General features: G+C 40.9%; 1 protein-coding gene across 3 annotated transcripts in view; it reads left to right on the top strand.

The window, feature by feature from the left end:
- alg3 (ALG3 alpha-1,3- mannosyltransferase) overlaps window positions 1-9,675 on the top strand; it is a 38,768-nt gene extending 29,093 nt beyond the window's left edge. For 2 of the 3 annotated variants that reach the window (XM_043702446.1, XM_043702445.1), the window contains exon 9: window positions 2,313-7,785. In XM_043702446.1, the coding sequence (XP_043558381.1) occupies window positions 2,313-2,490 (178 nt within the window). In that variant the 3' untranslated portion in view covers window positions 2,491-7,785. Of the gene's footprint in view, window positions 1-2,312; window positions 7,786-9,410 lie in introns of those variants that run through there. The other variant, XR_006313446.1, reaches the window with a different exon arrangement.
- The last annotated feature ends 8,685 nt before the right edge of the window (window positions 9,676-18,360 follow it).

The raw sequence follows: 18,360 nt of genomic DNA, 5'->3' as shown, positions 1-18,360 counted from the left end.
AAATCATTTAAAGGAAATGTAGCAGATCTAATTAATAAGTTTGCAAACGTTACAAAGATTGGCAGAGTTGTGGATGGTGAGGTGGATTGTCAGAGGATACAGCAGGATGTAGATCAGTTGGAGGCATGGACAGAAAAATAGCAGATGGAGTTTAAATCTGACAAGTGTGAGCTGATGCATTTTGTAAGGTCAAGTAGAGGTGGAAATCATACAGTGAGTGGCAGCATCCTTAAGATTATTGATGTGCAGAGGAATCTGGGTGTGGGTGCAGGTGCACTGATTAGTGAAGGTGTAGCCCTGGTAGATAAGGTAGTTTTAAAAAAGCTTACGGAATTCTTGCCTTCATTGGAAGGAGAATTGAATATAAAGATAGAGATGTTATGCTGCAGCTTTATAGAACTTTAGTTAGGCCACGCTTAGAATATTGTGTACAGTTCTGGTCACTACACTACCAGAAGTATGTGGATGCTTCAGAGAGAGTATAGAAAAGGATATTACCTGGTATAAGAGAATTTAGGTATGAAAAAAGGTTGGATAGACTGAGTTTGTTTTTGTTGGAATGCAGAAGGTTGAGGGGTGACCTAATAGAAGTTTATAAGATTATGAACAGCATGGATAGAGTGGGAAGTATGATCTTTTTTCTCAGGGTGGAGGGGTCAATTACTAGCGGATGCAGGTTTCCAGGTGTGAGGAAGGATAAAAGAAATGTGGAAGGCAAGTTTTTCACAGAGTGGTGAGTGCCTGGAACACCTTGCTAGAGGAGTTGGTCGAAAAAGATATAGTAGTAGCATTCAAGAAGCACCTGGACGAATACATGAATCGGAAGGCAATAGAGGGATACAGATCCTGTAAGTAAAGACCGTTTTAGTATGGAAGGGCAAAATGTGGCGGCGCAGGCTTGGAGGGCCAAACGGCCTATTCCTATGCTATATTGTTCTTTGATCTTGACCCTTGTACATCCTTGCTCTTGCCTTATAGCCCTCTCACAATGAGTGCCAATATTTGTATTTGCTTTTCTAACAGCAAACTGAACCTGAATGTTAACCAAGTTCAGGATTCTCTTAAGTCCCTTGATTTCCAAAGCTTTTCCCCATTTAGAAAACAGTCTATGCCTCTATCCTTCCTCCCACAGTGCACAACCTAACACCTTCTCAACATTGTAATCCATCAACCACTTCTTTGCCTACTCTCCTGGTCTGGTCCAAGTCTTTCTGCAGCCTCGATGCTTCCTCAATATTACCTACCCCTCCATTTATTTTCGTGTCATGTGAAAACCTAGCAACAGTGCCCTCAGTTTCTTTGTACATGTTGATAACATATAATTGAATAATTGTAAACCCAACACAGAACACAAATAATGCTGATCTTGCTAATGATGATCTTGTCTCTTATATGCCTATGCAACATAACCTGTATGCCTCTAAGTTTTGTTTTCACTTTATGATGTATATGTCCTTGCTTACAATGTTCTGCCCGTACTGCTTAGAAACAAAGTTTTTCACTGTGCTTGGGTGACAATGAATAAATCAGATTGCTGCAGAACTCCGCTAGTCACCGGCTGCCATGCTGAATAAAAACCCTTTATATCCACAGTAGCTTTGACCAGTCAGCCAGAGCTCTATCCATGCCAGTATTTGGCTATCTCACGAGATGGAACGGTGCCAAAGTCAAATTCTGAGTTCAAAATCTAGAATGTTAATTATTTTCTATATCCATCATGGTTTCTCAAGGGTACTTGAATCAGAAAGTTCAGAAGCTATAGTAATTTTCTAGGTTGCAGATTTTTAATTATTGAATAACTAGTTTCAAGTAAGTGCTTTTTCGGAGAATAGTAAAGGGTTTGTTTGCCATAATACTGAAAGAGATGCTGTATTAATGTGTTTTGTTGTATTTGTTGTACTACGTCCCTATATCTTTTGAATTAAAGCAGCTGGTCAGGTGCAGATTAGAGAAAAATATTTATCAAATTTTCTGTTTCTTCTCATGCCCTTCCCAAACACCACTCCCCCAAATGGCTATGTGTATACAAGGTAATTATGTTCCTGTTACATAGTAAACATGGCAAAGCTCAAAGTATTTTCATGCTGCTGAAACAGATTCAATGAATTGCATTAGCAGAAATGGTTATATCTTTATGCATTGCATTAGAACTTGCTACTCACTTATCACTCCATATATGTGGGTGTCCTTAATATCTGATAGTGACAGACAGATTACAGCAATTACTAAAGGCAAGTTTATATAGATTTAAAAGGTGTTAGAGATAGGTCATTTCAGAATTGTATTGATGTCATCTTTTATTATTCTTTCAGAGTACTTATTCTGGGATTAATTGAGCTTTCCTGGAACACCTATCCATCAACTGTGTACAGCTCAATTTCACTCCATGTCTGCCACCTGATTATTTTGCTATCACTTTGGTTTGGTCATGCTGACCTTGAGAAGAGTGCACCAACTGATGACTCCGATGTGGCAAAAAAGAAAAACTGATTCTTTTGGACTTGAAAATTACTAAAGGCAACAGTGATTTCAGAATTTAATATAGCTAGGGGAAAAATTAAGGAAATGAAACTCTCATATGACCAGATGGTATGTTACAAATTTAAGATCTTAAGTTCGTTATTGATGCCAAAATAATTTGTGAGAGTTGGAAACTTGCAGCTTTGGTTTTCTTTGGATGTCACTTTGCACTGGCGAGCTGCATCCTTTCTCTTTCCTCACCATCCATCAGGTTTTGGTTTACCATTTTTGCTGAGAAGTAGGCCAACTTATTGTCCTTTGAGAACGAACATGGAATAAAACACTGATACTGTATGGAATCTATCAATGCTAGTCAATAGTAGTAGCTTTTGACTAGTCAACGCCATGTAACTTCCTCATATTATTTGTCTTTAACTTTTACTTCCTCAGCAAACATCTTTCTAGGCTAAACAGGAAGTTCTTACACGATTTCACTTATAAAATAAGTATCTTTAATTTTAAGAGTTTTTAGCTTTTAAAGATCAAAGTCTTTAATTATATAGCAGCTTAATTCTTGATGTGTAATTTTTAAAAACATTTTTATATGTGTTTATAGAATGCTTTAGAATCAGTCTTTAATTAAATTGTGGGCATAAATGGGAAAGTATCAAACATTCAATTACATCAGTATGGGGATTGTAGCAGCATAAAGAGAGCCACAAGCTGAGTTTGTAAATGCTTTGTTATCTGCATTAGATTTCCATATGCTGCCTCTTGAGTTAAAGGGCAAGTGTTGTTCCTATGTTTTTGCTATATGATTTAGGAGTCCTAAAGTGAGCTACAACCTGGGCAAATTCCATAATTTTTTCAAGATATTGAGAGTAGGTCAAGTGTGTTAGTGTTCATTTTTTCAAGCATACATTATGAGAATAGCACTGTATAACTGGCAAACATTTCTTTCAGAAATAACGTATGGCTTCCATATGATGAGGCTTGTCTTTACATAGTGGGTGCTCAAATTTTGCTGAATAGTCATTACGTTTATAAGTTAGGGGAAATAATTTTATGAAGAAACCTTCAATAATAATTTCAGAGGAGACTTACTGGTTTGTCTCATGAGGAAAGATTGGACAGGCTGGCTTATAATAACTGGAGTCTCAAAGTGAAGAATGACTCGATTGAAGTTTATAAAATTCTGAATCTTGATAAAGCGAACCTGGAAATTAAAACAAAGAACTGTAGATGCTGTCGATCTGAAGCAAAAAAAGAAATTGCTGGAGGAACACAGCAAGGCTAACAAGAAGAAAGCAGAGTTAATGTTTCGAGTACAGTAACTCTTCATCAGAAAATCTGATGAATTTCTGTTTTTGTGAATCTGGAAATAATGTTTCATCTTGTGGATGAGTTAATGAGAGGACATTGTTTTAAAAATAGAAATCATCCGTTTAGGACAGATATGACTGGATCCTTTTACAGATGATTACTTGATTTTGGAACTCTGAAGGCAGAGTTATGAAGTATTTTTACTGTGGAGGCAAATAGATTCATGTTAGATATTGGAATCGAAGCTTATTGTGAGTAGATAGGAATGTGGAATTCGTAAACAAATGGATCAGCCATGATCATTTTGAATGGTGTAGCAGACTTGAAGGGATGTATGACCTACTTGTATATATTTTTGTATGAACAAGCCTCCAGTGCTTTCTGGGGAAGATAATTCCACACATTAACAATGTGGTGGGAGAAAAAGATTATCCTCATCGCCATCTCACAAGGAAGATCTCTTGTTCTTAAACTTGGGTAGGATTTTATCTTTTGTGACAAAGCAAAGCTTATTGTTGTTGACTGTGAAGTGAGGCTTACTGGAATCTAGCAGTCTCTCTTGTGAGGATTTCATCTCCCATCTCTCTGCAGTGTTACTGAAACTTCTTCCAGAAATTCCCTGTGTAAAGCTGGAATTATGTCATCAAACTTTTCAACCACCAATCATATCGAAGGATATTAGTAGACATAAACAGGAAATAAAAAGCATTAAAATAAAATAACCTGTAAATAATTTTGCACAGAGCAGATTTAAGATAAAACATACAAATATTTTGAGAAAATTCTAAGATATTTAAAATATTTAGTTTAAACATCTGCTAATTAATCATTTAACAACACCATGTAATATTTTAGAGCTAATTCTTTGTTCACCAAATGTTATTATTCACCCAAGAATACCTAATTGAACAAAGAACCTTTTTTTAAGATGTTACAGACTGTATTATGGATGCAGAAAGTCAATGATTGCTGGTTCTAGGGATGTGGCCACAGCAACTTCAGCATTTCTGTGCATGTCATAGTTTTAAAGGGGTAATCAATGCAGAAGGAGGGAATTCAGCTTCGGCTTGTTAAATGAGCACTGTTACTTTGTGCTAACCTTTTTTTTTCCCCCATATCCTTGTATGTTTATTTTTATCCTCATCATCCAATGCCTTTTTGAATGTCTCAATTGAGCAATGTAATGCAGCAAACATTCTTCCTCTGTCGCTCGACCCAATTCCTGGAACTCTGGGTCTATTTCCATGCTGTACATCTCTTTGACTCTACGACTGTAACTCCTTTCCTAACGCTATTGAGGGTGTCCCTCTGTCCCCAAGACTGCATCAGTTCAAGAAGGCAGCTCAGCACCACCTTCATAAAGATAGTTAGTGACAGGCAGAAAATTAGCAATACCCACATCCCATAAAAAGCTGACAGTTTAGCATTAATACTGTGCTCAGTCAATAATTTAGTGTCAAAAAGAAATATTCAACATCTTCCATAACTGTAAAAGATGTTAATCATTTAGAGCAACTCTCATAAGATGAAATGTCTTCATTTACGTTACTTAAATTCACCTGTTTTCTGGAGTGGACAGAACTTTCAATGCACTCTTAATAAACCTTTTCCTAAAATTGATACCAATTTTAAAGAGAAAAACAAATGTCTTCATTTCCTTATAAATTTCAGTACATTTCTGACAGTGCACAAAACCACCAAATGAAATGTAATTATCTTTGGACAAGTGTATTGTGTTTTGTAAGCATCACTGTACAAATCAATGGTATCATTGATCTATCATTTTCATTTACTTTCTTCTTGAGCTTTGAAACATCTCCATTTGAGTCTTAATTATTCAGTCGATGTAGTGTTTGTCAAAATATGATCATGCAAGCAGGGATTTTTATTTCTTATTATCTGAAAAGAATGTCTAATTTATTCATATTCTACGTCGGCAAAAATTAGGATCTTAACTTTTCAAAAGAATTTGTTTTCTGTTGCTTGTCTCTTTACTGCACCAAAGCTGAAAGCAAGAAAATAAACTTTTAGGAAATAGCTGCTTAACTGATTCTTGGTGACACTTCTGATTTAATTTGAAATGTGAACTGTGCTGTTAGATGCATTGGCTTTCAAATGAAACTTTAAGCTTGAGACCCTATCCAATCCATCAGGTGTGTATAAAATATTCCATGGCATTATTTGGGGAGAAGTGAAGTTCTTCCTGATGCTCAGGTCAACATTTATCTGTAGCTATCATTACTAAAAACATATTATTTGGCCATGATCACCTTGTTTGCCATATGAAAGTTAACTGTTGTGTTTCCCACATTTTCACAGTGACTCCTTCAAAAGTGGATGTAAAGCACTTTTAGGTTGTCCTAAATAAGAAGAGCACAATGTAAATGCAATATTTTTATTTTCAAATTTAATGCTGGAAAGATTTATCCCAAGGACTTGTATCAATACTTTCCAACAGCATTTCATACAGCCCATTAATCTCGACACACAAGACGTTTTTATTTTGAATTAAAAGTAATTAAATGATAGTGTGCCATGAAATTGTCAAAACTTGAGCAATAACATGTTACAAGGTTTATGTAGGAAATCTCTTTTTTTGGGCGACATTTGATGTAGGATCCTCTGATGTATAAGGAACGGTTTCAAAGTGAGACACACTGGGAACTTAATGTGACCATGTTAAAAGAATTTAGAAACCTAGATCAATATCAAAAATAAAAATTCAATGAAGGACAGTATTTGATTAATGTCATGTCAAGTGTGGGACCATTCAGCACAGAAGGAAGCCATTTGGCCCTCATGCGTTTATGAGCTTTTTGGAGAAGCTACAATTAGTAGCACAGCAAGCTTGTTTCCGTAGTGTGATGCGTTTTTAAACAGCAATCCATGCCTTTTGTTTTAATTCTGAATGATTCTGCTGCATTCACCCTATCAGGCCGTGCATCCCAGATTATCATAATTCACTGGGTCTTCTTATCTCCATACTGAGATTTTTGCTAATTATTTTAAATATATTATCCAATCCTGTGCCAGTAGAAACAATTTCTCTCCATCTAACATTATCAAAACCCTTCATAATTTTAAGCACAACTATTAAATATCTCATTATCCTTTCCTACTTTATGGAAAATAATCCCAGCTTCTGCAGTCTTTTCATGTAAATGACATCCATCACACTTGATGTTATTCTGGTAAATTTTCTCTGTATCAATAACCTGGCCTTTCTAAAGTGTGATACCCAAAGTTGGTCACAATACTCTAGGTACGAGCTAATCAATTTTTTTTCAACATTTAGTGCATCTTTCTTTATTCTGTACTTCTAACTAATAAGCTCAAAACCTATCCACTTTTTAAAAATGAAATTTTCAAAGATTTATATGCGTTTGCCTCCAGGTCTCTTTGATCCTGTGCCCCTTTTAAAGTGGTTCCATTTTATTTATTATGTGCTATCAAATTTCTCATCCAAAATATATCACCCCACACTCCATACAATTCATTTCATTTGCAATGCATCTACCCATTTCACAATGTGCATAGGTCTTTTTGTAGTTTGCTGCTCTGCTCTTCATATATGACTATATTCCTCTGTAATGTAATGTTTAAAATTATGTATTGTGTCCCCAAGTCTAAACATTAATATACAAATGACACCGAAATTGGTGGCATTGTGGACTGTAAAGAATGTTTTCTAAGATTATGAAGGGATCTTGATGAAATGGGTCAGTGGGCTGAAAAAATGCCTGATGGTATTCAGTCTGCATAAATGTGAGGTACTGCATTTTGGTACAACAAACAAGGGTAGGGCTTGTACAATTACTGGTAAGGACTTGGTTAGTATTGTAGAACAGAGGGACCTAGGAGTGATAGTACATAATTGTTTGAAGTTTGCATCACGTATAGATGGGGTGGTTAAAAAGGGGTTTGCCACGCTTGCCTTCATTGATCAGTCCTTTGAGTATAGGAGTTGGGGTGTTATGTTGAGGTTATACAGGACATTTGTGAGGCCTCTTCTGGAACATTATGGCCAATTCTGATTGCCCAGTTATAGGAAAGGTATTATTAGACTGGAATGGGTTCAGAAGAGATTTACCAGGATGTTGCCAAGTATGGAAGATTTGAGTTATAAGGAGAGGCTGAATAGACTGGGACTTTTTCCACTGGAGCGTGGGAGTTTGAGAGGTGACCTGATAGAAGTTTATAAAAAAAGAGAGGTATTGATAGAGTTAGTGGTAGTTGTCTTTTCCCTTGGATGGGCGATTTCAAGACCAAGGACATATTTTTAAGGTAAGACAAGAGAGATTTAAAAAAGACATGGGCAAATATTTTACATAGAGTGATTCACATGTGGAATGAATTTCCGGGGGAAGTGGTGGATGTGGGTACGGTTACAATGTTTGTTTGAAAGACATTTGGATAAGTACATGAATAGGAAAGGTTTGGAGGGATATAGGCCAAGAGAAGGCAGGTGGGACTAGTTTATGTTTAACATGGACTGGTGGACCGAAGGGTCTGTTTCTATGATGTATGCCCATGACTCTAGGTGTACAGGTGTGCAAGCTATCTCTCACTGGTCTTGGATTTGTTTGTACATTCCTACCATGTTCATAAATAAATACTGAAACACAAGACCAATCCCAAACTGTCCATTATTTTGCATCAAATGTATATGAACAAAAGTCAAAATCTAATGCTATAGTAATATCCAACAGAAAACAATAGTTAACATAAGTGAAGGTACGAGACAAAAGGCTGAATTTTCTGTGGTGGCAAGACTGGTGAGGGGCAGCAAAGGGAGCAGTGAGGAAAAATCTGTCAGACTGAAACCAATGCTGTCCTCCTGCCTCCATGAAATTAAATGTTTTAGAGGCATTTAGCTGACCTGATTTTTCAATCTGGCAGGAGAGCAGACAACAGTGCTAATCTATTTAGAAGCTTCAAGTGAAAATCACACTGACAGTGTGCCTGTGAGAGGCTTTTTTCTGAACCCTGAAGAACCTAACCCATCTGGCACTCCTACTTGCAGTCATCAACACCATAGAATGATGGCATCTGTCTCTAACAGTGTGGCAGTGAATCTTTGCTGGAAGGTCTCTTGGAGGTACTTCAGACTCAAAAGGCCTGTGGCAGCTACTTAATTGGTCACACTCTAAATTGTGCACATCATGTCCAGCTACCGACAAGTGTAGGTTCCTGATGAGCAATTCATGGCGGGATTGTAATCCCAGAATGAAATTCAGCCTAAAGTCAGCTCTTTGAGATAAAATAAAGCTTCTAGTCCTCTGTGAGTCAGAAGATGTGAACACTTAAACTGTCAAATGTGAGCTGCTGTAGTTTGTAACATTGCAGAAAAGCGCACCTTGCATTGTTCTCAGTACGTGGTGTCAAACCCTATTGAACCTGCAGGTGAAATAAAAAAGATATGCAGAAGTTATTTTGGTTTTTCTGAATAGATTATTCGAAATGAACAGAACTGAAGAATATTTATTCATATGCACTATACTTGGAATAAATTTAAAGCTGTTTATTTTTTTAAAAAAAATTTGTCAAGTGTTAATGCAGAATGTCTCAAAAGCGCCAATGCTGAGATTTTCAAATCAATGCCTTAATCTTAATTATATTTGTTTTAGTTTCAGTGCCAGTGCTGGCTGGTTCTTTATCAACAGCAACATGGATGGGAGACACGTTCTGTGACTTAAAGACTGATATATGTTTAAGTGCATTCATTCTAATGAAGGATCTCTGACCTAAAAGCTTAACTCTGTCATTCCACAAATGCTGTGATTTGTTGAGTATTTCAGCGTTTATTGCAGTATATTTCATAGATTGTTGAAACAATGTTTTGAAAGCAAGAATAAATCACATTTGTCACAAGGTACAGTATGGAAGTAATATTTCGTAATTCAAGGTTTTACTGGAATTAGCAAATTAATTCCTATTAGAATTTGTTCATTGTAGACAGTAGAAATTCATTTTCAAAAGTTATGATGCACAGTGTGAACCAAAACCAATTATTCCACACAGAAGGTGAAAGACTTTCAAAAGCAAATAATGTCCATCTCAACTTGACTTTCCAGAATCATTCTTGCTGACTTCAAAAACATCTTGGGAAACTGGTCCCAAATTGTATTATTCAGCAAATCATCTTAATTACCTGTAAGATATCTTTTATGAATTGCACTCTTATTGTAGCATAAGAAGCAAGAATATATATATTAAAACCTTTCAGGTTCTTTTAATTAGGTAAGAAATTGATGTCACCCATGTAGTTAATAAATGATTCTAAGACATTTTTTAGTTATTTACAATTTTAGGTGATGTAACACAACTAAATAATGCTTAAATATATTTTCAGCTATACCAATAAAACTTAACCAGGTTACCAGCTTTAAGTATATCAAAATATTACTTATGAAAGCATTTGATTTTTTAAATTTATATTCAATAAATAAGTGCTGTTGAGAAAGTTATAAGAATATACAAATAAGTTTGAGCAGGAACTGCTGAGCAAAAGAAATGAACTAGCACAACTTTAAATTGCAGAATTTTCTATTTTAAAACATTGAATATGTATTTCCCAAAAAAATTATTAAATTTCTGATCATTTAAGAACACACATGTAACTACAATTGTAGCTATACAGGGAAAACATTTTAATAATAATTATATTTAATACTGACATCTTTACAATATTGTTTGCTGGAGACACTATTTGTGTTTTCCAAAGCAGATTGGAGTTCAGCTTAACACACTGCACTGCAAGGAACAGGTTGGTTAGGAAATACTGGTAAACCCCCAAGTTAATGTTCCTGTACACACTGCTAATTGAACTACAGCATACCATTGATCAGTTCTGTGCCCACAGAATCAGCCAGTTTGGCAGTTAAGACCTCAACTGGTGGAAAGTTGATGGGCAAATTCCAATAATGGAGACTCCCTTGATGTGAGGATTTTTATTTCCTGCCTCTACCAACTCATCGCCTTGATAAAAATTGAAATTTCCACACCTTCAGGAAACAGCCAATAGCAGATAAAAATGAAAGCTCTATGGTAATAAGGTTTGCAAGTTTATAATGGCCTAAATATTTGCCATAATGGACATCCTCTCTGTCATGGTAAAAATGCTGGCAAGCCTGAAAATCCTACCCACCAAATAGCATGTCTTTTGCAATGCAAGCCAGAATATGCATGTTTGTGATTCCCATAGGCAGCTGGATATTAATGTGATCAGCTGCCTCCATCAAATTGAATCTTGCCATCCTAGTTGTATGTAATATGACACATACAAAACAGTGAAGATGTGTTGTTTGTGAATTTTCTTGCATATCATTAGAGAAGTTGGGTACTTATCTGGATTGGTACCAGGACCCCTATGGAGAGAGAAACTGCCCTTTTGTGGAGGTAAGGTAACACTTTGGAAGACAACTGGTTCTTTGGATTGGCAAAAATAGACATGCTTGTGCAGAGAAAATACATAAATACATTGGATTGGCCAGGCTGTCAAACCATTGAGATGGGATGGACTTGTTGCTAATGCCCTCATGCTATGGAAGAATAAAAAAAACTGTCAAATCTGTTGAGCATTATAACTCTTATATTTTAAAATGTACTATTGTTGAAAAATAGATTTTTTTAATATTACAACAAATACAAAATGGTACAATTCAAATAATATAAAGAGCACCAAAAAAGTAAGAAACCCAAACCACCCTAATGTACAAATGTATAAATATGTATAGAAAAATATATATCAAAATCCAACTAACTACTTAACTAAATAGATAATAACTCAGCCAAACCAAACACTCACCCTCGAATATCGAGAGCATTAGTTTTCACATATTCATACGTTTGCAGTTTCCCCCTCTTTGGATATTGGGCTCGTAAAGCACAATCATTACAGTTATATAAAAGCCCTTGTTCGTGTGGCAGACAAATCTGTCAAAGTATTCCAAAATGGGCCACCCTGTCTTATAGAAATTCTCAGTTTTGTGGTGTACCATACTTGTGAGAAAATCCCAGTGGATATGCTCCATAACAATTTTCCGCCAACCCGACAGGTCCAGGGAATTTTCGGATACCCAACCTAACAAGAAATTCTTGCACAGAAAGTGAGGATGTTGACAAGTTTTTTTTCTTATGCGCATCAACAGGGAACACACTGGGTAGGCCAAGAAGAGGAGAGATTGGGTCCTTCTGCACTCTTACACCCAAAATCCCCTCTATTGCACCCGCCGCAGTGCTCCAGTATGTTTGAAGCCTACCACAGGACCAGAGAGTGCCCATACTAACCTTGTACTTGGGACAGTTTGAAGATACCCCTGGTTTAAATTTTGACAAACGATCCAGAGCCTATGGAGAATCTGGAACTGTAAAGCATGGATCCTATTGCCAATTGATATCCATAATATCTTCCTATGCATCTGAGAAGACCTCAACACCTAGCTCTGAGAAAATTAAAATGCCACAGAAGGGTCAGTTCGATGTTTTGGTTCTCTTTGAGTCCCCAGTGTGTCCTGAAAGGTTAAACATTCTACTACCAAAGAACTTACTGCAGTGTCAACTGAAAGCATGTACTCTTACAACACAGACAGAACATCTCAGTCAGGGGGAGGCTGACTGTATCTCAGAAACAGAGCCTAGTAGAGCCACACATGTGGATTCCCTTGTAGCCCCAGACAGACAGAGGGATTTGCCCTTTCCAGACAAGACTGATAGCCTTGGCCGCAAACCTGTTAAACTGCCTCCTGCTCCTGTTGTCTTACTCCCCCTCCATATTAACATAGGTATTCGAATCCCCCATTTACTTCTCCTCCATATTAGCATAGGTATGTGAATTCCCCCATTTACAGCAGGCAAACCCTTCTGCCTTAATCTGTTCCCATCAATGCATCATGAAGAATACGATAATGAGTAATTATTATCTATTTTAAACTATGTGATAACAATTGGCCATGTGACTGATAAACCTTTTGTTTAATTCCTATAAAATATACTGTCTGTGTGTAGGGCAGAGATTCATGGAGAAGTGTTACCACAAGTCGACAACACAGCCACTTTGGAGACATTTTTGAATCTCTTGCCAATTGTCCGATAATGATGCAACCACCATTGTACAGAAACTTGTATTGTTTGGAGTTGTGGAACAAAATATACATCAAATTTGTTGCTGTGACTTGGACCTCAACATAGGGAATTTCTCACTAGGCTGAGTAAGTGACACAGACGTCTGATTTGAACAGAACAGAGTGGTAAGGGCATCCCAGGGTATTTAACCCCAGACTGCTCCTTGTGCTCAACCAGATAATCTGTCCCTCACCCAGTGGAACTGGTACCTTGAAGAGGTCGAACGAACCACCTGGACCCAGATTGTAAGGTAGGAAAATTTTGTTAGCTTGCTCTGAATTGCTGCGGGGTGGTAATGGCTACTCTTTATTGTTCCTGTAGGAGAAAAGTCGGGACTAGGGACTCCGGTCATGGAAGTGTTCATCATTACCTGACAGATTTGATTTAGGGAGCTGCACTTTCAGATATGGACAGTGGCGATTAATATATAATAAGGAAAGAGGGCAGGCTCGGTAAATTTCTCATCCCTCAGTATTGATATGACTGGTGGAAATTGTTTACAGCAGAACAAGGAGTCAAAAGGTAAAATGAGACAGTCCCTCTATGTAATGGGGAAGGGGGACAATCTGTGAGAAAATATCTGATCAGGTAAATGGTTATAGGGGTTATAGGCCCCTCTGAGAGATTGGGCAAAAGTGAGGACTGCAGATGCTGGAGATCAGAGTCTAGATTAAAGTGGTGCTGGAAAAGCACAGCAGGTCAGGCAGCATCCGAGGGGCAGGAATATCGACATTTCGGGCAAAAGCCCTCCAGTTTGAATTTTTGAGTGATTGTGATGGTATATGTGGAGAAAGCTTTCATTTGAATGGTGAATTGATTCCAAAACTATGACTTAGAACTTTTAATTGTGATTGCATTAAAGCAATTAACCAGGATGCCAATGTTTAGTTGTGTCTGTGTGGGTTTTGTGTTTGTTTTTTTTTGTTTCTTGTTTGTTTGCTTACAGAACGCTGCGCTGAACTCTTAAAATGCCAGAGAAAGGTTGCTCCCAAGGACAAGTAAGTCTTGTCTCACTGAGAAGTGTGGCCAAGTGTCAGTCTGTCATCTTGCAGAGGACTTAGAAGTGCCCCATTGCGAGACCTGCACAGTTACCGTCCAGCCTAGCGATGATCAAATGCTCAGCTCACACTGGTGCCACTGACAGAATCTCCAAGGGCAACGCGCAAGTAGATGCTGCTGCCAACCAGGCAGCCTTACACCCCGCTTTCCTGGTTCCATTGGGCTCACAGCAACACCTCATTACAAAAAGTATGAGGGCGGGTACGCTAGGGTTGCGCCAAGTGACGATCTGCCTGAGGGAGACTACCCCGCTGCCGAGCCAGGAGACTTTGTCCTGATAAAGGGCTGGAAACGAAGGAAGCTGGGATTGAGATGGAAAGGACCGTTCCAGGTGATGCTGACCATTCTCATGGCTGTGAAGGTACAAGGGCATCCCTGGTGGATACATAGAACCGACTGCAAAAGAGTCAGTGTGGAAGCAGACAACTAAGGACAAGGACCTTTTCCATACTTGTGACTTTGGGAGAGGAGGCCTTGAGAATAGATGGATCCCAAACTGACCACCCTCAGCATAGCAACTTTTTGCACCGAGCCTATCAGACAGCCCACATAACGGGGAGACCTTTTAACCTTACTGCGAATCCTCTTGCAAGAATGCCTAACTTAAAGAAGTTCTCCTCCTCTCTCCACAAGAATCTGAGAGTCTCTCTCTCTCACTGCAACCCCCAGGTCATCTCCTCTGCCCTAAAGGTCTTCAATCATATACTGAAACAGACTCGCTACATCAGACACATTTGCTTCCTCAGTGCCTGCCTCCGTAACCAACTGATCCCACATAGACTCCAGACTTCATTCAAACCAGCACAGTTTGGATCCGAACAGGACAACCAGTACAGACTACAGATTCAAAATCACCAGCAATGGTACTCCTTCAGGATCCTCCGCTCCACACTCGCAGCAATGTGCTGGCACCTAACCACTCTACAGTCAGCCCTTCCTCAGCTGAGGGCCACACTCTCTCAGAACTGCAAAGGACACCTGATTTTATTCCTGATGAAGGGCTTTTGCCCGAAACGTCGATTTTGCTGCTCCTCGGATGCTGCCTGAACAGCTGTGCTCTTCCAGCACCACTAATCCAAAATCTGGTTTCCAGCATCTGCAGTCATTGTTTTTACCTTCTGTACTATATTCTAAGAAGAATTCATACTCGCAACAAACAGTATTTCAACACCATCTCAAACATCAAAAACTGTAAGCATAACAAACTTTTATACACCCACCTTCATAACCAGCACTCTTCAAACATTCCAGAAAATTCCCCTGGCCTCTTGAACTGCTCGGATGCCATTAGCCGTGCGGCTGGTACAGCTACCATCCCCATGGTGATCAATGCTATCACTTCCGCCCCCATCATGGCCACTTCCGCAGCCACTTCTGCCCCTCACGATTCCTCATGCACCATGTGACATCACTTCCGCCCCCACGTCATTGCTGACGTCACACACTCAGCGACTTCCGCCCCTCCCACTGCCGTGCTCGCCACCACTTCCGTCCCCACCAATGCCACTCACCTGCATTCTGCCGACACGCCCCACACCCACCACCACAGGTTCCACTGTCAGCATCCCCACCCTCTAGAACCCTGAGGGGAACATCACCCCCTCTGTCCACGCATCAATGAATTCAATATGCGTCGTGACGTCAAACACTTCTTACACCGCCTCCACCTCCGAGCTTACTCTTTCAATCAGGATTCCTGCCCACCAGAGGACCCCTTCGCCCGCCTCCCAACACACTCCATCCACCTGTACATCCCACGCTGTCCTATTAGCTGCCCTCGATCTCTTCATTTCCAACTGCGCCAGGGGCATTAACCGCCTCAGCCTGCCCAACCCCTCCCCCACTCCAACCTCTCACCTTCACAACGCGCAGCCCTCCACTCCTTCTGCTCCAATCCCAACCTCACCATCAAACCAGCGGATAAAGGGGGCACAGTGGTAGTTTGGCGAACTGACCTCTACACCGCTGAAGCCAGATGCCAGCTCGAAGATACCTCCTCCAACCGCCCCCATGTCCATGACCCCACCCTCCCATCACCAAACCATCGTCTCCCAGACCGTACAGAACCTCATCACCTCAGGAGATCTCCCGCCCACAGCTTCCAACCTCGTAGTCCGGGAACCCCGCACCACCCGATTCTACCTCCTTTCCAAGATCCACAAGCCTGACCAGCCCGGCCGAGCCATTGTCTCAGCATGCTCCTGCCCCACCAAACTCATCTCCACCTACCTTGATACTGTCCTATCCCCCCAGTCCAGGAACTCCCCATGTATGTTCGAGACACCACCCATGCCCTCCACCTCCTCCAAGACTTCCGTTTCCCCGGCCCTATACACCTCATCTTCACCATGGACATCCAATCCCTCTACACCTCCATCTGCCATGACCAAGGCCTCCAAGCCCTCAGTTTCTTCCTCTCCCGATGTCCCCAACAGTACCCTTCCACCGACACACTCATTCGTTTAGCTGAACTGGTCCTCACCCTTAACAATTTCTCCTTCGAATCCTCCCACTTCCTCCAGACCAAACGGATAGACATGGGCATCCATATGGGCCCCAGCTATGCCTGTCTCTTTGTTGGCTATGTAGAACAGTCCATCTTCCGAAGTTACACCGGCACCACTCCCCACTTCTTCCTCCGCTACATTGATGACTGCATCGGCGCCACCACGTAGTCCTGCGAGGAGGTTGAGCAGTTCATCAACTTCACCAACACATTCCTGACCTTAAATTCACCAGGACCATCTCCGATACCTCCCTCCCCTTCCTGGACCTCTCCATCTCCATCAATGACGACCGACTTGACACTGACATTTTTTACAAACCCACCATCTCCCACAGCTACCTGGATTACACTTCTTCTCACCCTACCTCTGCAAAAATGCTATCCCGTATTCCCAATTCCTTAGCCTCCGCCGTATCTGCTCCCAGGAGGACCAGTTCCACCACAGAACACACCAGATGGCCTCCTTCTTTAGAGACAGCATTTTCCCTTCCCACGTGGTTTAAGAACCCCTCCAATGCATGTCATCCATATCCCGCACGTCCGCCCTCAAACCCTATCCCTCCAATCGTAACAAGGACCGGACCTCCCTGGTCCTCACCTTCCACCCTACCAACCTTTGCGTAAACCGCATCATCTGCCGACATTTCTGCCACCTCCAAACGGACACCATCACCAGGGATATATTTCCCTCCCCTTCCCTTTCCGCAAAGATCGTTCCCTCCGTGACTACCTGGTCAGGTCCATGCTCCCCAACAACCCACCCTCCTGTCCTGGCACCTTCCCCTGCCACCGCAGGAATTGCTAAACCTGTGCCCAGATCTCCTCCATCACCTCCATCCAAGGCCTCAAAGGAGTCTTCTATATCCATCAAAGTTTCACCTGCACATCCACCAATGTCATTTATGGTTGCTCCCGATGCAGTCTCCTTTACATTGGGGAGACTGGACGCCTCCTCGCAGAGCGCTTTAGGAAACATCTTCAGGACACCTACACCAATCAATCCCACTGCCCCATGGCCGAACATATCAACTTCCCCTCCCACTCTCTGCTGAGGACATGCAGGTCCAGGGCCTCCTCTACTGCCGCTCCCTCACCACCTGACGCCTGGAGGAAGAACGCCTCATCTTTCGCCTCAGAACACTTCAACCCCAGGGCGTCGATATGGACTTCACCAGTTTCCTCATTTCCCCTCCCCCCCATCTTACCCGAGTTCCAAACTTCCAGCTCAGCACTGTCCTCATGACTTGTCCTACCTGCCAATCTCCCTTCCACCTAATCCGCTCCATCCTCCCCCTGACCTATCACCTTCATCCCTACCTCCATCCACCCATTGTATTCTTTACTACCTTCCACCACCCTCCTCTCTGACCTATCACTTCCATCCCCACCCCCATTCACCTATTGTACTCTTTGCTACCTTCTCCCCAGTCCCACCTCTTCCCCCCCTCCCCATTTATCTCTTCACCCTGGAGGCTCCCTGCCTCCATTCCTGATGAAGGGCTTTTGCCCAAAGCGTCAATTTTCCTGCTCCTCGGATGCTGCCTGACCTGTTTGTGCTTTTCCAGCACCACTCTAATCTAGACTCTGGTTTCCAGCATCTGCAGTCCTCACTTTTGCCTAACAGGGAGAGACACCCACTGCTGGGTATGTGCCCACATGCCACCCCCCTCGGTGGGAGGAATCCCTTCGTGCCCGTACCTTTTCGCTGGCACAAACTAGCCAAATGGCTACTGCGTCGAAGCCTTTCCGGTGACCTTGCTAACACCAATGACGCATAAGAGTGGCAGTTGACAGGGTATAACCTGACCTCATTCAGGGGCTGGTACCCCCCTAATTACAGCCAATCACATAGACCCCTCTCCCTTGTAGTTCTCAACAGCACCATCAAC

The sequence above is a fragment of the Chiloscyllium plagiosum genome, chromosome 13, assembly GCF_004010195.1.
Source record: "Chiloscyllium plagiosum isolate BGI_BamShark_2017 chromosome 13, ASM401019v2, whole genome shotgun sequence".
Classification (NCBI taxonomy): domain Eukaryota; kingdom Metazoa; phylum Chordata; class Chondrichthyes; order Orectolobiformes; family Hemiscylliidae; genus Chiloscyllium; species Chiloscyllium plagiosum.
This window is presented reverse-complemented; position numbering and strand designations above follow the sequence as displayed.